The following is a 13,131-nucleotide window of genomic DNA, read 5'->3' on the forward strand; positions in this document are numbered from 1 at the left end:
TGCTAGCAAATAAAGCTCAGAATCCAGCCCAGCCAAAGACCTGGAAAGGAAGCACAGAAGCATGAAAAATAAAAACGGGAACCTCACGATTCTTTCAAACGGCAGTTTGGTCAAGGTGTGAGTTAAAGAGTCATAGATCATGTGTAGCACTCCCTCTTTATTTACTGATGCTCACTCTTCTGAGGTTTAACCTTACATAAACCCGGTGAACTGCAGAAGCAAGATGGCATGGGATCTCAGCGTGCATTTGAAGAAACTCCACACTGCGTCTTTGAATTTCCTTCTAGGTTCCCCGCCTGATGTCTCTATCTCCTGGGAGCCTCATAACCTTTTTACGCCATTCTTATAAAATGTGTCATAATTCCTCTTATCCTGGATTATTTCAAAGGCCAGAAGATCCCGACTCACGTGCGTGTCCTAAAGCCCCCAGCCCCAAGCGTGGCTGCCCCTGGGCGCAGCAGTAAACGCGGGTGGAATGGAACAGGATCCTCCAACGTCTTTTTCCACCTCAGATTTCCGTTAAACATTAGCTCCGGGGTCTGCGCGCAGCCCCCAACGGGCCAGGAGACGAGCTTGGACTCTCGGTGGACAGCGGCGGAGGGCCGAGGGCGCACTTCCTGCGGGACGGCGGGAGAGGGCGGAGCTGCCCGCCTCCCCCCTCCCCCTCCCCCGTTCTCCCCGCCCCCTCCCCCTCCGTGGGCTGCCGGGGGCCGCGGGGGCGGGGCGGCGAGCGGGCTGGGCGGCGTGGCGGGGCGGGCTGGGCGCCCTGGCTAAGGTGCGAGCGGGTCCGCTGCGGGCTCCGGCGCGGAGCGGAGTGGAGTGGAGCAGAGCGGCGCAGTCCAGCCCAGCCCAGCGCAGCCCGGCGCGGGCAGACGCGAGCCGGCGGGTGGCGGTGGCGGTGGCTTCCAGCCCGGCTGGTGCTGGGCCTCCGACCGAGCTGCGGCCGAGCGGGGCCTTGGCCCGGGCTCTGGGGAAGCCCGTCGCGGCGGGCTGCAGGAGGAAGCGGCGGCGGCGCGTCCCGAGCCGTGCGCGCCATGTCGGGCGGGCCCCCCAAGGCCCTGCCGTCCACTGGGCCCCAGTCCCTGCGCGACATGCCGCACCCGCTGGCCGGCTCCAGCAGCGAGGAGGCCGTGGGCGGCGACAGCACGCCCAGCCCAGACCTGCTGACGGCCCGCAGCTTCGGCGACAAGGTGGGGCGCGCGGGGCTGGGGACTGGGAGGCTCGTTTCGCTCCCGAGCGGGATGAGGGATCTGGAGCCCCGCTGGGCACCGGGCCGCGCCCACTCTGGCGCCCCTTTCCGGGGGACAGGCGTGCCCTCGCCCCAGAGCCTTGGGGAAAAAGCGTCTCCTCCCTACTGCCCCCGCGGGGTCGCAGCCTCTGGCGGAGCGGCCAGAGGGGACGGGCTTGCCCGGCTGTGACTGGTCGCGAGGCCAGTGACAGCTGGTGGGGAGGGGTCCCGTCTGCCCGTTGTGGCTGGAGGCGTGCGTGCAGTGCTCAGAGCCTGTGTCCTGGGATGGGGTCCCGGTTCCTCCAGGTGCATCTCTGAAGGCTGAGCTGCCGAGTCACTTGTAGCTCCTCCAGTTTGCTGTGACTGCAAAGAAGCAAGAGTTAATGGTTTTCCGTGGTCTTACTGCCAGAGGCTTCTTACCCCTGTCTGTCATGGGGGCAGTGATCTTTGTTTAGGTTTGCTTTGTGCCCTGAGGAGTCACCTGACTCCGACCCCAGCCGGCAGCGGGAGGAGAGTGGCCCTGGGGTTTTCTGTCTGGGGCTCCATTTACCTCTCACTGTCTCCCACGCTGTTCAGGTTTGGCAGAGGCTGGTTTTGTGGCTGAAGGGAAGAAAGGTCGCCCTTTGACCTTTTTTGCGTAGATGGGGGCTCCTGATTTTCTTAGAGCAGCATATGACCCTCCTGCTGCTTTGAGAGACAGTGAGGGGTTAGGGGCGGCATCTCCCTTCCTTCCCCCCCCCCCGCCCCGTTGCCACTTCAGCTGTGATCAGGACTTGAGCTGATTGTATCAGCGCTGCTGTTGCCACTTAGTCAATAATTGCAGAAATTAGAATTGTTCTCCACACCTGTGATCAGGTGTAAATACTAAGTGAATGCCTCTTAGTAAAATACTAAGTGAAGGGCTCCTTGTCCCAATACTGAATGGAATCAGGGGACCCAAATTTCTTTCCCCCTTAGATGGGAGGGCATGTGGTACAGTAAAAATGAGTGTGAGTGCACTGAGCAGTCAAATTAGCCAGGAAGTGGGAATTGATGTACCTTCCCAAGAGGGTCTGTGAAAGCAAAGAGTGGGGCAAGTTGTGGGGGGGGGGGCAAAGCATTAGTAGCAAGTAAACTTTAAAAAGCTAATAAAACCAATGGATTGAGCAGCTGGGTGTGTGTGTGTGTGTGTGTGTGTGTGTGTCTTTGTAAGTCTCTTTATTTTATAGAAGATTGTAGACTATATGAAGGCTTGAGTCGCTTGGAAATACCTTGCCCATATTTGACACTCAATAAGTAATTGTTGAATGAATAATTTGCTTTCTTTTTTTTTGTTTTTGTTTTGCGGTACGCGGGCCTCTCACTGCTGTGGCCTCTCCCGTTGCGGAGCACAGGCTCTGGACGCGCAGGCTCAGCGGCCATGGCTCACGGGCCCAGCCGCTCCGCGGCATGTGATATCTTCCCGGACCAGGGCATGAAGCCGTGTCCCCTGCATCGGCAGGCGGACTCTCAACCACTGCGCCACCAGGGAAGCCCAATTTGCTTTCTTATGTACAGAGAACTTGGTCCTATGTGCATGTAGGATAGGAATTGAGGTTAAACTTATAATTTTTTTCTCAGGCCTGTGTAGGATAGTGAATTAATTATGTATCGCCGTGTAACCAATTACTGCAACATTTATCATCTGAAAATAGTGTCTGTGGGCCAGAAATCTGCAAGCAGCTTAAATCTGGGTGGTTCTGACTCAGGTCTTTAATGAGCTTGCATTCAAACTTTGACTAGGGCTGCAGTCACTGAAGACTGGATTGGGGGTACGTCCTCTTCCAAGCTCACTCTCTTGGCTGTTGGCAGGCCTTAGTTCCTCTCCATAGGGCTTCTTGATGTGGCAACTGCTTTCCCCCAGAGCAAGTGATCCAAGAGATGGAGAGATCCCAAGACTCAAACCACAGTCCTGTGTAATCTAGTCTCGGAAGTGACATATCTCTGCCGTATTCTGTTGGTCACACTGGCCATCACTGGTACAACCTGGGAAGAAGGTATGAATAATACCAGGAAGCGGGAATCATCGAGGTATCTTGGAAGCTGCCTGCTACAGATGGCTCTTTTAAATATCTGTTTAATGATCCATTCTTGGAGGACACCTGATGCAGAAGTGTGGGCATTTTGCTACTAAGTACTGGGAGGACAGATGCCCTGTATCCCTGAGATCTAGTTGGTGGACAGGAAGTCGAGCCTAAGTCTAATTACTTCTGGCTTCCTTCACAGGGACCGTTCCATGAGAGAGATGGTCTTGAAGGCATTATTATTAATTATTGAATATTTAATAAGTCTCTTTAGAGCTGTGAGGAGCATCAAAATGACATGACTCCCAAAGGCCTGATTTATAGTTAGCCACTTTTCCTTAGAGGGCAGTATAATTTCTTCCTCTGACTGGGAGTAACATTTTCCTTGAATCTTGGCATACACATATGTTCTCGTAACTCTGGAGAAATTTCTGCAGAGAGAAGCTACCAAGCAACAGAGGTGAGTCAGGACCAGTGGAAGGAAGCCTTCCCTTTGCTCTTTCTCTTGCCCAGGAAGTGTGGGGTTCACCGGAGGGGAGGTAGGAGCGTTGAGTGCTATGGTCTGTCTTTGAAAAGAAGCCTGTGCCTTCTTGCCTTTTATAATGGACTTTGGGGTTGTGATCCTGGATGCCTGATTCAGAGTCAGTTCTGAGGGTTTGACAGGCTGCTCATAGTGCAGGGTTATTGTATTATGCAGAGGGGAATTGCTGAGGTGCCATGAACAGGAAAGCCTTTCGTCTCGGTCCAACGGACACTTCTTAGTGGCCTCTGGGGTTCTGGGAAGGAGGAAAAGACCAAATGTCATGGCCTCTTCATCCACAAAATTGAAAATCATTCAAACCATGGTGTGAAGGGAAGAATCTTTTCTATCTACCAAGGGTTGCTAGGAATTCTTTTGACGCTGGCTAAACTCCCCAGGCCTTCTAGCCCTGTATCTTTCATCTCCACCTGAAATGTAAATACACCACTTGGCCCTTTCTGTCTTTTTTTACTTTCATCTGCAAACCACTTTGGGCTTGCTTCTCCCCTGACTCAGCCTCTAACTCCTGTGTACCTCCCAAAGCTTAACACCAAGCCCTCTCAAGCCCCACCTGTGGTTAACACCTCTACCCACATCCTCAGTCTCTTCACTGAACTCTTCCACCTACTTCCTGCCCCCTTAAGTCACTGCTTCCCCTGAAGTCTTCAAAATGGAGGTGTCTTTTCCTCCTACACTCCACTTATTTCAGGTTCAGGAGATGCAGGTCAGTAGTGTCCTTTCTCTCCACTGCCTTTTGTTTTTTGGCCGTGTTGGGTCGTTGTTGCTGTTCGCGGGCTTTCTCTATTTGCATTTGCGGCGAGCGGGGGCTACTCTTCGTTGTGGTGTGCGTGCTTCTCATTGCGGTGGCTTCTCTTGTTGCAGAGCACGGGCTCTAGGTGCACAGGCTTCAGTAGTTGTGGCACGTGGGCTCAGTAGTTGTGGCTCGCGGGCTCTAGAGCGCAGGCTCAGTAGTTGTGGCGCATATGGGCTTAGTTGCTCTGCGGCATGTGGGATCTTCCCGGACCAGGGCTCGAACCCGTGTCCCCTGCATTGGCAGGCGAATTCTGAGCCACTGCGCCACCAGGGAAGTCCTCTCCACTGCCTTTTAATGATCAAGTGCTGCCCCTTTGAGGCTCATGTCATTGTATTTACTCACTCAGCAAATATTTGAGGGCCTCCTACGAGCCAGGCACCGTTTTAGGAACTCAAATGCACCAGTTGAAAACCCCTGCCCTCATTGGGTATATTTTAGTGAGTACGTACTATTTTATGTAATAAATGCTGTGAAAGGAAGAAAAAGTTGGGGGGGGGGAGGGAGTGTTCAGGATCACTGGCTGAAGGGAGGCAGCTTCAGTTAGACCCTACTGAGAACTTGAGATTTGAGCAAAGACTTGAAGGAGGTGAGGCAGTTGGCGAGTGGATGTCTGGAGGAGTGTCCTGGTGGAAGAAATGGCCAAAGCAGAGGCCTGGCAGCTCCTGCCCGCTGTGACGGGGACTACCCTAGAAGCCAGTGTGGTTGGGGCAGAGTGAGCAATTGGGGAGTCCTTGGCCAAGGGCTGGGAGGAAGGGGGTCAGGTGGTCTGGGGCCACTCTGGGAACTTCGGCCTTTACTTTGAGTGCCATTGCAGGGACTTGAGCAGAAGGAGGGTGTGATTTATGTGTTGAAAGGATCACACAGGCTGTTGAATTGAGAATCCTTTATTTGACTATTCCACTGAATTAGGTTTCTTTTCCGTCAAAAACACATAAATCCAATGCAACCTGGCTGAAGAAAAGAAAAAAATCTATTGGCTCATGTTGAAAAGCCCCAGGTATTTTGGTTTCCGGAATGGCTGGAACTAGGTATTCAAATGATGCTGGGAGTCTGTCACTTTTCATCTCTTGACTCTTTCTCCTCTCTGTGTTAGCTCTGTTCTCCAGCCGGTGAAGGGATATAGCTTTGCAACACCAGCAGAAAGAGAGCACCTCTTTCTTGATAATTCCAGCAAAAGCTCTGGGCTAGTGTCTCCTGGGCCTAAATTGGGTCAGGTGCTGAAGCCAGTCTTTGTAACTCTGACTGCCCAAGGCCTGGACCAGGTCCTTATCTTTGGAGGGTGGAGAAGGGAAATTTTTGTGTGTATGTTTTAACTGTGAAATATAAATATGTGAAGTATAGAAATGCATCTGTATTAATAAAATGTATCTATACAGTTTAAAGAATAATAAAATGAACACACATAAAGTTAAGGCATAGACTCTTGCCAGTATTTTGGAAGCCCTCTCTGTGCCTGGGGAGGAAGGAGGTGGTTTCCAAAGCAAGTCAGGATGCTCCTCCTAGAAGGAGGAGGAACGAATGAATGTTGGACCAGCTTCTGTTGTTTCACAGATGTCCATTACAGACCTTCCACTGCCTTCTTTGCTGTCACTTTGTAACTTCCCTGTTTCTCTTGTTCATTAAAATCTTGAAATCCCCCAACTAACTGTCTTCTCAAATCATGCCTTTACTTCAGGGGACTCTGTCCAGATCTCTAAAACTATCAGTTTCTTGACCTTTTATCTAGTCACCTTCCCCTTTTTTCCAGTTCATTTGCCCTCTCCCCCGGCCACATCCCTGCATTATAATACTTACAACTGTTCCTGCCCTGAAATAATGCCATTACAAAGCTCTCATCTTGCGGTGCCCTCCTCCCAGTCAGTGAGAACTGCCTACACCTGTTCCCTGACCCCTTGTTTTCACCTGCCTCCTTTAGATTCCACGGCTTAACTTGTCGCTCCTGCCACTGTCCTTTACGCAGTTCCCTTGCTCTCCTTTTACATCCAACTTGGGTCATTCCATTTGTTCCTGTCTTTTGCCTGCACCTCAGGTGCGGAGTTACCTTGAGAGTTGCTGCCAGTGTAACCTCACAGCTTCCAAGCACAGTTGGGGCCTCGGTGGTGCTGAGCCATCCTTTCTTTCTTTCTTTCTTTCTTTTTTAATGTGGGATCCTAGTTCCCCGACCAGTTGCCCGCGCCCCCTGCATTGGAAGTGCAGAGTCTTAACCACTGGACTGCTAGGGAGGTCCCATGGGCCATCCTTCCTTTCCACAGAGGCTCCCACTCTGTACTGTGGCTGATCTGAAGCTTTTCTCTGCTCCTCACACCTTCCACGCCCCTACCCCTGATGGCCTCACTTTCTACCTTAGAGAAGATAGAAGCCACTGTAAAAGAACTTACACCAAACTCAAAATGATCAGAATCTGTGGCTGCCCTTTCTTTGCCCCCGTTTGCTAAGGCTGATCCTGGAGTATATGGCCCGCCCCCTCTGGCCTCTTAGAGACCCTGCTGTCACTCCTGTGTCTTCAGACTATCAACTGGCTCATTCCCATTAAATTTTTTTTTTTAATTTGAAGTTTAGTTGATTAACAATGTATTAGTTTCAGGTGTACAGCAAAGTGATTCAGTTATATATATCAGTATAAAACTGAATCACTTTGCTGTACACCTGATGTATATATATGATATATATAAATATTTCAGATTCTTTTCCCTTGTAAGTTATTACAAAATACTGAGTATAGTCACCTGTGCTATACAATGGGTCCTTGTTGGTTATCTACTTTATATATATACTAGTGTGTATTTCGATCCCAACCTAATTTATCCCTCCCCCTGCCCCTTTCCCCTTTGGTAACCATAAGTTTGTTTTCTGTGTCTGTGGGTCTGTTTCTGCATTCCCATTAATGTTTCAACATGCTCAAGTTGCTCTCATTTCTAAAACAAACCAAGTAAAGAAAACTGTTGTGATGCTTCCTTCTCCTCCATCTCTGCCCTATTTTCTGACTCTTCTTCACCTTTTGAAAGAAAGGTTTGCTCCTCTTGTCTCTACTTCCTAACCTCTGGCTTACTTCTCAGCCTACTGCTGTCTGGTTTCTGGCTTTACTACTCAAGGTCCCTCGTGACTTCCTTATTGCTAAATCCAGTAGACGCTTCACATCCTTGTCTTCCTTGACCTCTTGGTAGGTAGCACTTGATCCTGTTGAGTAACCCGCTGCTTGAAACTCTCCTTGCTGGGATTTGTGTTTTAGAGCGTGCACTCTGGAGCCAGGTTGTCTGGATTTTAATCCCAGCTCCACTACTTACAGTCTTTGTGACAGTAAATTATTTAACCTCTCTGAGCCTCAGTTTCCTCCTCTGTGTAAAGGGGATAACAGAAGTACCTACATCACAGGGTTGATATGAAGATCCATTGCATTCATACTTAGCATAGTGAGCCTTTAATAACTGTGAGAAGGTGGTGGTTATTCCCTGATACTGACCTCTCCACATTTTCTTTGTACATTGTTGCCTATTCTTTGTCAATTTCAGTATCATTTGTGGTCTGGTCAGGAGTTAAAAACCGCTGTAGGTTTTTCAAACTGAGAGACTTAATACAGGGAATTAGCTACATAGGTGCTGGGAAACATGTGAAGTCAAGCAGAGGACAGGGAGGTAACCCAGAGAGTAGCCATAGCAGGAAACTGCAGTCACCCTCAGGGCTGGGGGGGTCAATGGGAGGAGGTGAGATTAGAAGAATCCAGGAGCTTCTGTGGGAACTAGACCATGGCAGGGCTGCTCAACAAGAGTAGGGACCTCAGGCGGAGGGAGCCCTGGAGAGGAAGCAGCTAAGGCCAGGGATGCTTATCTGAACCAGAGAGGAGGGGTTGGGGTAGGGGAGAAGCACCCTGGCTTCTCTCCTCCTCCTGCTTTTGGTCTTTCACCTGTATCATCCGTTGGCCCAAATAGCTTCCTTGGTGGACATGTGACCCTAGCAGAGTCAAATAGCTAAAAAGAGATTTGCTCAGATGGCTGCTGGGGGAAAGAATCTCTCTTTTTGTTAGATTGTGAGCCTTTGTTTCTTGTGATGTGGAGAGTGCCTGCTTAAGAGTGAAGCCAGAGAGGAATGTGGAGCTGGAGAAAAAGAGGGCAACAGGCCCTGAAGATCCCTTGAATCCCGGATCCACCTGTGCCAGCTGTGCCTGAAGCTGGCACTGCTGCTCCGCGGGCATCCTGGTTACAGGAGGTCATGAATGCCCTTTTGTTTATACTATTCAATTTGATTTGATTTGTCACTTGAAACTTAGAAAAAAAGACCAATACGTCGACCTTAAAATGTTAAGTGACAATTAAGTTTGACTTTGGGATCGTTAAGAGGAGGGTGCTTAGTTCCTGTTGGTCAGCCCCACTCTCAGAGTGTATTATCTGCAGATCAGCTTTGGTGGCGGAGGTGTGTTTTCACCAGGTCCTTGAAGTTTGAGGAGGCTTTCAGGTGCCGGGTGGGGAAGGCGTCATGGGCCAGGGGAGCAGCTTGAGCAAAGCTCCTGAGATGGAAAAGACTTGTGCCTGCTGGGGTTGCACTGGGTCGGCTCATGTGTTGGGAGTGGGTTTGGAGAGTCCAGAGGTGGGGATTAGTGAGAGAGGAGGTGGGAAGACACAGCAGGAGGAGGCTGTGACTGCTTCGAACGCTCTGATGTGGAGGTTAGCTTTTATTCTTTAGGCAGGAGCCAGCCGTAGAGGGTTTTTGAGCAGGGGAATGTGTGATCAGTGCTTGGGACGGGGAGAGACTGGCAGTGAAAGAGGTAAGTTAGAAATGTGTCGGTTTGGTTTAGGTTGAAGTTGTCGCCTGGAAGAACAAAGAACAGAAAATGTAAAGGTGACTAGTTTTGGTACAGTGGGGATGACTGGTTTTCTACTCTAGGAGACTGGTGCCGACTGGTGCCCTCACTGAGGGGGGGAACACAGATTGGGAAGCAAGTGTGAGCAAGTGTAAAGATGACTAGCATGCAGTGTGAAGTCAGGAGCTGGGTCAGTTTGTCTGAACACTGCCGTTGAAAGCCCACTCAGACTTCAAGGCTTAGCACACATGCTGCCTCCTGGCAGCTCTTCTGTATTATATAAATGTGTGACCCCAGCAGATCCAAAGAGAGATGGGAGTGGAAGATGTAGAGGTTGAGGTCAGAATTTAAACAAAGTGAATATTAGCAATGAAATGTAAGGCGAGAGGTCATAGCAGTTTGTAGTCAGAAAGGTGGTAGCTTGGGGAAAAAGCAGGGCTGAGGGAAGATCTTTAGGACGGGGAAGAGTTGGGGGTTAGTGGAGGTTACCGGGAAGAAGGCAGATGAGTCTCTCAAAATAAGTACATAAATAACAGCTTGGCAAAGGCGCAGTAGTTCATGTATGGGCAGTTGGGTTTGTTTACTAGATTCTAGAGGGGGTCATATGCTCTCTCCTGTTTGCCTTGCCCAGCAGAATTCCTCATTTTGGCTGCCACAGAGCAGGGATCAGGAATTATTGTCGTGTGTGTGTGTGTGTGTGTGTGTGTGTGTGTGTGTGTGTGTGTGTGTTGGGGGTAGGAGGAGACAAGGGCAAGAGGTACATGCAGAAAAGGTGTTTCAGGGGTCCTGTTTGAGAAAAGGCACAGAGGCAGGAAAAGCACACGGCATGTTTGGGCGGCAGAGTGCAGGCACTTTCCAAAACTTGAATCTCTTGAATGTCTGCTGCACGCCTGGCTCTGTGCTGGATGCCGGAGAAGTTGAGAAAGATTAAAAAAAAGTACTCTCTTGAGAGGGTCATTGTCCAGTGCAGAAGAGAGACATATCCAGATGGTTGCAATAGAATCTGAAAAATGCTAGATATATTTACTAGTTCTGAGGCCTTGGGCAAGTTTCTTAACCTGGTAATGCCTCAGTGTCTCCCTATTTAAATTTTGGATTATTTCGCAGTGGTGTTCTGAAGATTAAATGAGTGGGGTTTTTTTTTTTTCTTAATGTTTATTTATTTATTTGGCTGCGCCGGGTCTTAGTTGTGGCACATGGGATCTTCATTGCCACGTGTGGGATCTTTCAGTTGTGGCATGCGGGATCTAGTTCCTTGACCAGGGATTGAACCTGGGCCCCCTGCATTGGGATCACGGAGTCTTAGCCCCTGGACCACCAGGGAAGTCCCTTAAATGGGTGTTGAGAATAGTGTCTGGCACACAGTAAGTACTATGAAAATGCTAGGTGTTGTTATTGCCTTAGAAGCAATAACTGGGACCTCTGGGAGCCTGTACAGAACACGTACCTCGGTCATCCCCACCCCAGTGAGCGACCTGGGGTCTTCAAACAGCAGCCCGTGTCAGTCATTGGTTGAGCGCCCCATGGATGGGGTGTTAGGGCATTAATTCCGAAGCACTTTCCAGCCTGCCCCATGGGTGGGCGAAGCAGGTTGAGCAGCCGGGGGAGCAGTCGGGCCAAGAAGTGCGGGTGCTGGCGTGGAAGTCAGGCCAGTGGGCACTGAACTGGCCAGTGAGAGGGGATAGGTGGACACCCATGACATCTGCACGGTTATTATGGAAATAACATGTAGGGAGTGGGGCAAGGAGTGACTGTGCTCGGGAGGGTGGTGGCTTTTCCAAAGGAGATGATATTTGAGCCGGAGAGTGAAAAAGTAGATATTTCCCAAACGGACAGAGGCAGGAGGAGTAACTAGAGCAGAAGACCCAGCCTGTGCCAAAGCCTGGCAGTGTCAGTTTGCAGGTGTGGAGGGTGAGGGGAGGCAGTTTCACAGGGGCTTTGACCTCCTGGATTCAGGGGTGTACTGGTCAGGAGTCTTGTTTGCAAACAGTAGGAATCTTACTCACACTACTTCAAGCAATACCATACGCACATACCCTAAAATCCACCTTTTAAAAACATACAACGTAGTGATTTTTAGTATATTCACAAGATTGTACGACTGCCGCCATTATGTAATTCCAGAGGGTTTTTGTCAGCCCCAAAAGACACGTGATACTCAGTAGCAGACGCTCCATTTTCCCCACTCTCAGCCCCTGGCGGTCACTCATCTGCTTTTGCTCTCTATGAATTTGCCTATTCTGGGTATTTCATAAAAATGGGATCATAGAATATGTGGCCTTTTGTGTCTGGCTCCTTGCACTTAGCCTAATTTTTTTAAATTAATTTATTTTTGGCTGTGTGGGGTTTTCGTTGCTGCGCGTGGGCTTTCTCTAGTTGTGGCGAGCGGGGGCCACTCTTCATCGCCTCTCACTGTCGCGGCCTCTCTTGTTGCAGAGCACAGGCTCCAGACGCACAGGCTTCAATAGTTGTGGCTCACGGGCTCTCAAGTGCAGGTTCAGTAGTTGTGGTGCGCGGGCTTTGTTGCTCTGCAGCACATGGGATCTTCCTGGACCTGGGACTGAACCCATGTCCCCTGCATTGGCAGGCAGATTCTCAACCACTGCGCCACCAGGGAAGCCCCCCAGGATATTCTCTTTTAAAACTGAAAAATATTCCGTTTTATGCATATACCTTTTTTTTTTTAATCAGTTATCTATTGATGGACATTTAGGTTGCTTCTACCTCTTGGCTATTGTGACTAATGCTGCAGTGGACATGGATGTGCAAATATCTCTCCAAGATCCTGTTTTTAGTTTATTTGGACATATAAACCCAAATGTTTATATATAAAAACTGGACCATATGGTAATTCTGTTTTTAAATTTTTGAGGAACTTCCATACTGTTTTCTATAGTGACTGCACCATTTTACAGTCGCATCAACAGTGCACGAGGATTCCAGTTCCTCTGCCTTCTCACCAACGCTTGTTATTTTCTATTCTTTTGATAGTGGCCATCCTAATGGGTATGAGGTTATATCTCATTGTGGTTTTGATTTGTGTTTCTCTGATGATTAGGGATGCTGAGCATCTTTTCATATGCTTGTTGGCTATTTGTGTACTGTCTTTGGAGAAATGTCTATTCAAGTCCTTTGCTCATTTTAAAATCAGATTATTTGATTTTTTTATTGTTGAGTTGTAGGAGTTCTTTTTATATTCTGGATATTAACCCCTTATCAGATATATGATTTGCAAATGTTTTGTCCCATTCCATAGTTTACCTTTTAACTCTCTTGATTGTGTCCTTTGCACAAAAGTTTTTAAGTTTGATATGGTCCCATTTGTCTATTTTTGCTTTCGTTGCCTGTGTTTTTAGTGTCATATCCAAGAAATCATTGCCAAGTCCAGTGTCATGAAGCTTTTCGCCCTATGCTTTCTTCTAGAAGTTTTATAGTTTTGGGTCTTAGGTTTAGGTCTTTAATCCATTTTGAGTTAATTTTTGTATATGGTGTAAGATGAGGGTCCAATTTCATTCTTTTGTGTGTGAATATCCAATTTTCCCAGTATTACTTGCTGAAAAGACTGTTCTTTATCCTTTGAGGGTGTATATACTTTTAAATCTAATTTCTAACTAGAATCGATAAACCACATTAATACTTGGAGTGCTAACATGAATTTTGTACATGTGTTTGAGTGACTTCTCTGTACTATGTGCTGTGTGAGGCATTATGTTCCTTGGGAGTTAAGATATC

The 13,131-nt window shown here is 48.9% G+C and overlaps 1 protein-coding gene across 2 annotated transcripts in view; it reads left to right on the forward strand.

Moving 5' to 3' along the window:
• The first annotated feature begins 771 nt into the window (after positions 1-771).
• Positions 772-13,131, forward strand: part of SNX30 (sorting nexin family member 30) — a 105,491-nt gene continuing 93,131 nt past the window's right edge. For both annotated transcript variants that reach the window (XM_029201347.1, XM_029201348.1), the window contains exon 1: positions 772-1,190. In XM_029201347.1, the coding sequence (XP_029057180.1) occupies positions 1,035-1,190 (156 nt within the window). In that variant the 5' untranslated portion in view covers positions 772-1,034. The remainder of the gene's footprint in view (positions 1,191-13,131) is intronic.

The sequence above is a fragment of the Monodon monoceros genome, unplaced genomic scaffold (assembly GCF_005190385.1).
Source record: "Monodon monoceros isolate NGI ecotype Baffin Bay Population unplaced genomic scaffold, NGI_Narwhal_1 Super_Scaffold_5, whole genome shotgun sequence".
In the NCBI taxonomy this organism is placed as follows: Eukaryota; Metazoa; Chordata; class Mammalia; order Artiodactyla; family Monodontidae; genus Monodon; species Monodon monoceros.